General features: G+C 40.9%; 1 protein-coding gene across 1 annotated transcript in view; it reads right to left on the bottom strand.

The window, feature by feature from the left end:
• Positions 1-8,131, bottom strand: part of SARC_02471 (hypothetical protein) — a 10,318-nt gene extending 2,187 nt beyond the window's left edge. Inside the window, exons 1-13 of the mRNA XM_014303776.1 lie at positions 7,790-8,131; positions 6,663-6,770; positions 5,837-5,996; positions 5,352-5,562; positions 4,754-4,988; positions 3,970-4,218; positions 3,511-3,613; positions 2,903-3,020; positions 2,135-2,239; positions 1,661-1,794; positions 1,068-1,223; positions 475-627; positions 165-306 (exon numbers count right to left, since the gene is read on the bottom strand). Of these exons, the coding sequence (XP_014159251.1) occupies positions 165-306; positions 475-627; positions 1,068-1,223; positions 1,661-1,794; positions 2,135-2,239; positions 2,903-3,020; positions 3,511-3,613; positions 3,970-4,218; positions 4,754-4,988; positions 5,352-5,562; positions 5,837-5,996; positions 6,663-6,770; positions 7,790-8,044 (2,129 nt within the window). The 5' untranslated portion in view covers positions 8,045-8,131. The remainder of the gene's footprint in view (positions 1-164; positions 307-474; positions 628-1,067; positions 1,224-1,660; positions 1,795-2,134; positions 2,240-2,902; positions 3,021-3,510; positions 3,614-3,969; positions 4,219-4,753; positions 4,989-5,351; positions 5,563-5,836; positions 5,997-6,662; positions 6,771-7,789) is intronic.
• Positions 8,132-9,453: the final 1,322 nt, after the last annotated feature.

Raw genomic sequence — 9,453 nt, 5'->3', positions numbered from 1 at the left:
TATATATAACTATATATATATATATATATATATATACATATATACATATATACACATATACATATTTATATATACATAAGTACAACGTGATAAAATTGGAAAAGCGTATCACAGAACCCATAAGCATTCTAGCTGACGTTTATATATCAATCACCCATTCTCACCTGTAGTCCTTCTCGATCGGCTGCCAACAATCAAAGCCATCGTAGTTGATGACGGCGTTGAATTTGCCACCCGCTGCTTTGAGCGGGTCGAACAGTGCTTTCAGGTCAGATTCAAACCGTCGGAGTTCCTCCGGCTGGGATACTGAAAATGGAACAGTACTCGAACGTGAGTGTTTGATATAGTCATTACCATATTTTGCATTGTATCTACACTGGAACGAAATGTGTGTAATAAGGACGGATCTATGTTATTCTGTTTTATGCATGCACGTATGACTGCATAGATGTGTGTTTATCCCACGCCACCTACCGGTGACCCCAGACAAATCCAGCAGCAGAGTGTGGTCGTCTTCATGGTACTGTGCCCTGTCAGATAGTGATACACCTGTCATGTCCCGCCTCAGTCCCATTTTTTCGAATTTGAAGAGTCTTGGGTCCATCGTTTTGAGGTCCGGGGATATCACTGTGGAGGTGGACAGATACATACAGTGAGTTTATCCTGTTTTCTTGCCGCGATTGGCTTCCGGAGAATGCGAGCTGGACTAAATTCGGCACCCAAGGCTAGTTTGCGCCGTACTCTCGTTTGTTACCAGCCAATTTTAGCATGAGATAGGTATACTGACGTGCCTAACACCGTCATTGTGGGCGATGATATTGGATACGGCACCATCTATATCATATCCAAATATACAACACTTGATAGCAGCACACGTACATTCAATCGATAACTAACAATCACGCCCGCAGATTCACAACGTGCACTGCTCAATCACCAAAAACAAATTACCTGGCTTGAACTCCGTGGCTCTATACATCACATAGTTTGAACCAGTAACAGGCACATGTATCATTTCGTATCCAATGAATCACGCCCTGGGTGTATACTTCAGCCAAATGACTTACCTGGCCTGAACTCCATGGCCGACAAAACATCTCTCTCCAAGTCTAGTCCCGGCGCAATCTCTATCAGTTCGAGTATCGGGTGAGCACTGGACCGCTTAAACACAGCCCTCTCCGTCACGTATAATGTATGCTGTCCTCTCCTTACTGCCTCATCACCTGTAGGTTAGTAGGTAAGAGATACATTTATATTTGTATTTATATGTATTTGTATATTTGTATATTTGATATATCGTTATAAATATAAATATATATATATATATATATATATATATATATATATATATATATATATATATATATATATATATATATATATATATATATACAGTTATGTATAGAAATATAGAAACATATATATATATATATATATATATATATATATGCCAATGTGTGTGTATGTGTATGTATAATCTATCTATAAATATATATAATCTACATCTATAAAAGTACCTGTGCGCACATTTATATCAGTATTTCTAGAAGTCTAGAAAAAACAAGTATCTAAGCCATCAGTATCCAACCTGTGGTAGTTATATACATACCGAATGTTTTTGAAGGTGTTGTAAATGTGAAATAGTCCCATGTAGACTTACCTGAAAAAGTAACCTCGTATGTGTCGTTGACGAATTTCTTGATCGCCCCTTCCCGTTCTATATTCAGAACTCCGCTATTGTCACCAAAACCAAGCTTGAGGCCTTTGGTAGTCATCGTGCCCATGAAACACACTCTGATTAAATACAAGACAAGGTGATACATTTAGGCACGCTGTCAGCGTACTCCTATATTTTGCGAGCACACCGGTGGTGATTGTGTCCATGCAACGCGCATTGATTAAATACGATACAATAAGATGCACTAAGGTCCCCTATACGACAATCACTGCTAGCTCTTACAAGCACAAGTGTGACAACCGATAGATGTCTAGATAGATAATAGCTCTATAGATAGATAGAAATAGATAGATAGATAGATTGGATATAGGTATAGACACAGATATAGATATAGATATAGATATAAATATATGACAATTGTACTTATAAGTAGCACACCTGATGCCTGTGACATACCTGTGGGTCGCCTGAGAGATGTCAATGAATCCACCTGGGCCTGTCAGTCGATCCTCACTGAGACGAGTTACGTTGACGTCACCCGTAGGTGTGACCTGAGCCATACTGAATGTGTTTAAGTAGTTTTGGTGTATTTGAGAATGCGCTGTCTTTATACTAAAAGCGGTATGGTCTGACATATACACAAATTGTGTCCAAGCTCTGAAGTAAATATCATCTATGCTCGACAGATACAATCTGGAACAACTATAGTAGTCTGGTTAGCATCAAATTGAGCAACCCAATAACTATATATATATATATATATATATATATTAGTCTGGCTAGCTTCAGATTCAACAATTCAATAACTCTATATATATACGGAAGAATATAAGTCTGGCTAGCATCAGATTCAGCAACCCAAAAACTATATATATATATATATATATGTATGTATGTATATATATATATATATATATATATATATATATAACGAACCTTCATGTCCGTTTGCGTATTCCACAACCAGGGAGTTGTGTAGTCTTATCTATTCTGCATGTGAAATACATTGCACAGCCCGTCCTGTGGCAGGTTCAATCGCCTCTAACGTGACATGTAAAGGTTCTCGTACACAACCGATACTTGCCACTGGAAGAGTAGCCGAACGTGCATCTCGACAAGTGCAATCTTGAAACCCAGTTCCCCAAAAGGAAAGGTAACAAATATAGAATGAACAATTTTTGACTGTTCTTATCATTTGCTGATGGGCCTTGAATTTTAACATACCCCAAATAACAAGCATCCAAACCACCCCCGCTGTATAGATCGAACATAGAGTTCATCTCAAGCATGGCACTCGCGTTAGTGCTCGGTCCGAAGTTGTAGCCAGACGCAGGAATTCCACCTGCAACGGAACAAATTGTATCATGAGTTTAGGAACAGGGTTTCATGAACATTGCTGCAACTAGATGTATACTGTATGTGTATGTATCTCCTTTCGAATGTAAACGGTGTATGTATGCACAACTCGCAGGCAGACGAATGTTCGGGTTTGATCGTGCGCAACCTCATTGGGATACAATTGAGTACGAATGGAAGTATAGACTTTCTGGTACATTTCATGCCTGAAGTCATCCCAGGTTAGTTAAACAGATACGCTCAACATCAGGCACTATGCCGACGGCCAGCATCTCGAATACATCGTTTGCTCTAAGCAAGAGTGATTATCCACTTCGGTCGAAAGACAACGAAGACAATGTAGGTGTATCCGATTGGATATGTGGGCTATTTTTGATATGGTATGTGTGCTTATAGCGAATTCAAAGAAGTGCAACATTTTTCTTCGAACGGACGCACATTCGGACGAAATGAATGAAGGAGTGTTTCCCACACACCTATAGCTCCCGCCTCTGTCGTCAGTGTAATGGACTGCAACACTCCCTCTTCCTCTGCCACAGACGCGACTCCTTCCGGCATTCCGATTCCCAAGTTCACCACCTGAATGCGTTATGTATTTGTACATATTATTTATATCTTTCATGAACTTACCATAACATCTGCGACCTTATACGTATGCAGTGCAGACATTTAAATAACGCGACATCTTGAAAGCTACTGTATATTCATTCGGATCCGATTTAATACTATACACAGGAGTCGTTCGCTATTTTCATATCCGCTTTCCAACTACATTGCATACTTCATGCTGCTTATATGTAGTGGCCACCCTCCCAATTAATCTTTCGTACATCCTATGGCATCGGTACACCGCGGTCTATATAGATGAAGAATACACACCCACATATATATTTTTATATATACGTTTACATAGCCATATAAATGCACACACTGACCTTATTTGGCTTAAGTGTTGTCGCCGCTCTGCGGGCAATGATCTTCCGGGCGTCCAACGGCATGGGTTCTATAGCATCAACGGGTACCTTTAGCTGGCCACTCCAGGACGGGTTGTGGTCCTCATAGTAGCTCATGGGGTGCAGCTCCGATTGCAGTTCCCGGTCCACCTTGACCACACAGTCGACGAGTATACCTGGGACTCGCACATTTGGGGCCGGGATGGTGCCGTTCTGGGCCACGTTTTTCACCTGTGTGTGTGGCATGTGAGATGAACGATGGTAGTATATGCATATGAATGGGCATGTAGGCAAATCTTTGGTGGTTGGTATGTGTATGCGACTGTTTGTGGCTGTGTGAGGAGGTGTATGTGTTTGCTTCGGTCACTATCGGCTACTATACTGGTATATTGACTCGGTTGAAGTACATTTACCACGTACAAGCTAAGAGCATCGGCTAGTACCACATTGCCCACTCTCACACCTGAGTATTAGGGCTTACTGATTAGAATTTAACCCATAGGGTTGAGGGTTCAGAGTTCAGTGGTTTCCTGTGAGTTTTTCGACCATAGTTCAAAAGGCTTCAACTCTCCCTTCCACACACTCGGTACACAGCCCCATAGAGCATAAGCCTGAACCATGCGTTGCTTTCGCTACCTACCACACTTGGCAATCCCACGCACTTCCGTATCCGTATTCCTATCCGTATTATATAGCAGCACATGATATGTAGTATCTTCAGCTAGGCAAATGGATCGACTGAAGCCCAAGCCAACTAGCAACACACCTGAGCGATGACTATGCCCCCTGAGTTTCTCGCTGCCATGGCCAGGTTTCTGGCGTCTCCGACAAGACTCTCATTCTCAAACGACAGATTACCGTCTGAATCGGCCGTCGTGGCGCGTATAATAGCCACGCTGATAGGCAGTGCTTTGTAGAACAAATGACGTTCCTTATCTATAAATACCTCACTCACTACCTTCAGTGAGGAAGCCTCGGCACGCTTGTTGATCTTGCCGCCACTGGATACCGGGACGGGAGTGCTGTTTAGTGGTTGTCTTGATAGGGTGTGTGCAGGTTTGATTACATACAACGAAATAACGTATTTAAATCGTAGTGCTATGGTAAATCGTACTACGTTTTCAGTATTCGTCTTGATAGGGGGTGTCCGTACGTGTACCCCAAAAAGTGTTCGCCACACGCCTGAATTTGCTGCCACGGGCACAAACCAAGCCTCAATCATGCTATATATATATATATATATATATATATATATATATATATATATATATATATATATATGTATATATAATTGATATACAAGTCATACACACAACATGCACTCGTATACACATGCACCACTCTATGTCTGTGCTGCCACTCACCTGCCTGTCACGGGGTCTACAAACGTCCCCATGCCCGTGGTAGTCAAATGGCCAGGCACGTGTGCGGCGGTGCTTCGCCACATGCGTGAGATGGATCCCATTGGTATAGACCAGGCCTCGACCTTCTCATTCAGTACTAACTTCGCAATCTGAGGGGTCTGTCCGTAATGCGCTCCGATGGTGCGGAATAACATGTCCTTCTGAAGCCCATCTGCAGTAGTGTGCATATAGTAGGAGCATTACGTATGTCAGCCGCTGCTGAAATTGTCATATTGTCAGAGTGCTTCGTGAATTTATATATACATACATTTGTGCGTGTGTGCGTGTATGCGTGTGTGCGACACAAACACAAACACGAAATCAACCCCTTTTATATATATATATATATGAAACCAGGCCTGATAGCTGATACATAGGTACATACATACTGCGTGTATTCATACATACACCAGCGAGCCACTTTCCTACACACACTACCCTCATACCTGTAGTTGCTTGGACCTCGTCGGCTGTGTGTGCGAGATGATTGAGCCCTTTCGTCGCCCAGTCTCCCGGTCCTCCGCCAAACATTGCAGTCAGGGAGTTGGGTACGCCGAACTTGACGTAATTTTCGCCCAGAGCTTTCAGTACTGCCTCGGGGGCACCCTGTTGGTGTAATAGGACTAGGAGTCAGTCATGCTAGGTCCACTTGAGAAATTCGAGTACGCCTTACTTCACGTGTTCCTCATTCAGAGCTTTTAGTCTGCTTTTGGCGCAGAGCCTGCAGGGTCGCCTTAGGGCCTCCCTTGAATCAGCGTGCAATAATTCTAGCACAATATGAATCTAGGTCAAGTGTGTGAGGTTTGGGTTTAATGAAAGCAAAAGCTACGTATATGCGAGGAAAAACGGTAGTTAGGATTGAGGTTAAGGGATTACGGTTTAGGGAATAGATACACCGCTTGTCATATTCCCCACCCGGAGCCTTGAATACTGCCTCAGGGGCTCCCTTCTGTCCGTATACAATAATTATATCATAAGAGAACCTAGTTCATGTATGTGATGTATTGCCTTCTGCATGCAAACGCATGCAAATATGCACATACATATTCACGCACGCGTACACTTACACGCGTACACGCATACGCACGCGTACACTTACACGCGTACACGCATACGCACGCATACACGCACATATACATACATACACAGTATACATACACACACACGTATATATATACACATATATACACACACGCATATATATTATATATATATATATATATATATATATATACATGTTCATTCATGTCTTCACATGACACAGCAACATACCTGCGCCACGAATCCTGTGCACCCAATGGTGTCACCGTTGCAGACCATTTCTACAGCATCGTCCATTGATACCACCTTGTTTCTAGCCATTCCCATCATCCATTTAGACTAAAAATATATCCAAATCCAACACGTGTACAATTAATATGTGATGCAGCATTGATTCTAACCCTCCCGGCACACATTTAGTGTAGTATTGGAAACAGATTGGATATATGTGTCATTAATAAAATACATAAATACTGTTTGCCATATATCATCCATTTAGCCTTATCCTTTACCATAGCAGTGTATTGGAGTCGTAATCATATGAATACGAATAGTGTGTATTACTACCCTGAGCCTACTAGCCATCCCTATCATCCATATCCTGGTTTGTAACGTCTACCCGATTGATATGCACCGGTAGGTTAAATTCTACTAAATACGTGCACAGCCAAGAATACATATTATTGATAACGCATATGACAAAGATACACTAGAAACTAAAAACGCAATCCGAAAAGCAATATGTGATATTGAAGGAAAGTAGACACAGACTCCGTGCAAGGTGTGAACAGAGGGCCTATACATTCATGTGATGAGTTTATTATGAGATGGGTTTAATATGTGATGGGTTTATTTTAGCTTTCTAGTCTAATTCAAAAGGCTATAGTATGGCCTACATTGTATCCGGTGCGTTGAATAGCCCAACGCTTCAAACGCCTTAAACAAATAAACCGAATGATACGTTCCATATATGAAAATAGGATAGCTGGGCCGGATATATGGACATACGATACACAGCGAGCTCTGCATTGCTCATCTCTTACATATTTTCATCGACAATATTCTTAGGGCATCTGACAACCACAGTGTTCAGGATTTGGGCTGTGATACAACCCAAAGACCATGCTCTATAAACAAAAAATCTACTACTAGAAGAGCTCATATTGTCAGCTTTGCTTGGTGGAACATTCGCACAATTTAATCGTTAAAGGTATTCAGTTGGAATGAATAATATAGTATCCCCTCAAAACACAAGCACCCCAATAATATTCCTGTAGTCGATTGCTATCAAACTCTATTATAACTAATATAGAGATAACATTTGTAACGTGACAGTGTACATAGTGCATGAACTATACCTGCTGATCCTTTGCTAGTCCATACCCACGCAGAGGTATCTTACTCATCAGCCTTTTATGCTCGACCGCATCCTCGTGTTCGTGAGATACAACGTTCCTTCCATCCAATAAGCTTGTGATATGCTCTTTTCCTCTGCTTTCAATCACTTCATTAGTAAACTTGCGAAAAGGTACCCTAGAAACGGTTGCAACGACGCCCATGGCCGCTATGCCTGGCTGGTAGTATATTCCGAGCGCGGGTATAAGACTAGACATATTCGTCTATATATGAGGTTTATCAGGTTTTGATGCCAAATTGGCTATTGTAGTGACGCCGAGAACTAGATAGCCATTAATAAGTTGAAGTTACATAAGTGAGAAATATGAACGAGTTCCACGTACCATATATATAAATATAGGGATATCTGGTTTTTAAAAGGTATGTATACAGGTAACTGGACTGTACGATAAATTATAAATACATTACAATACATACATAAATGCCTCATTTGTCGGTTTATTTATCGTTTGTTCTCTCCTACGATACCCTACATACCTAAGGTATATAGAGTAAGATTAGTAGAGCCTTGCTCTTCCAAGAATTTGCTCTACTTTATTTGGCTTTTGATCACCACGATCGCCCGACTTCTACTGTACCTTCTATGGCAGTTTTTCTGCGGTGAAATAGGCGGTACATGTGCCCGAACGCCCCACCGACTTCTATATCGTATTTACACAGTCAAACTTTTTTTATTAACAAAATGGGCTGGTATTTACATACCCGACTTCTTTTATATTTATACTCATGACTCATGACTATTTATGTGCCAGTCACTGACCAGTGTCTGCCGTATATTACGCTGTATTTTTTAATACTTCTCTCTCGAATACTACGTTAAAAGCGCGAGTTGAAAACTCTAGTATTTACTACCCGTGCTCGAATGTCTTTTACGGACTTTAGTCCGTTCAGGTATATTTTCTCTATTTATTCTCTCTCTAGCGAGTCTTCTAGTAGAGGTCATCGAGTCATACTCTTTGAACAGATTGCTAATCTCGTCTTTCCAGATGTCTTGGAGACCTGACAGGCTAAAAGGCTGAAACCTGACTCGAGATGAAATGAATAAATAAGCAGTAGTAAATTTATTTTTTAAATATAATACAGGACTGTAAGTTCAACTACCACAACTTGTGTGAATTTATCCGAGCAGCTCGTATTAATGTTAAGTATATGCTCTTATGCACTAGTGTGGAAGTTATGTCCGATGCTTTGGAAATTGGTGGGAATGGGAAGCTATATCGGATGTGTTAGGATGTATTAGGCTATCACTAGTATCACTAGCAGCATTTGATATGGTTTATTGTTCATATTGATAGAAGTTATTAAACAAAAGTGTGCTTTTCCCGTTATTAAACTGACGAATTGATGCTGTGCTGGTGTGCAGAATAGGCATGTTGTTAGATTAACAATAAGAATATCGTTAGAGCTATAACTGCCATATCGTTGGTCATTCGGACCACAGGGTATAGCAATCATAGTCACGTACAAACTATATAAACATATGTATATATATGTATTCATGTATGTATGTATGTATCGGGGTGTGCGTATATACGACAATATGTATGTTGTATGTAAGTACGCATGTATGAAATTATCAATGCAAGTACGTATGTATGTGTGTAAG

This window comes from Sphaeroforma arctica (assembly GCF_001186125.1).
Source record: "Sphaeroforma arctica JP610 unplaced genomic scaffold supercont1.111, whole genome shotgun sequence".
In the NCBI taxonomy this organism is placed as follows: domain Eukaryota; class Ichthyosporea; order Ichthyophonida; genus Sphaeroforma; species Sphaeroforma arctica.
The sequence above is the reverse complement of the archived record's forward strand: the minus strand, read 5'-3'. Positions and strand labels throughout refer to the sequence as shown.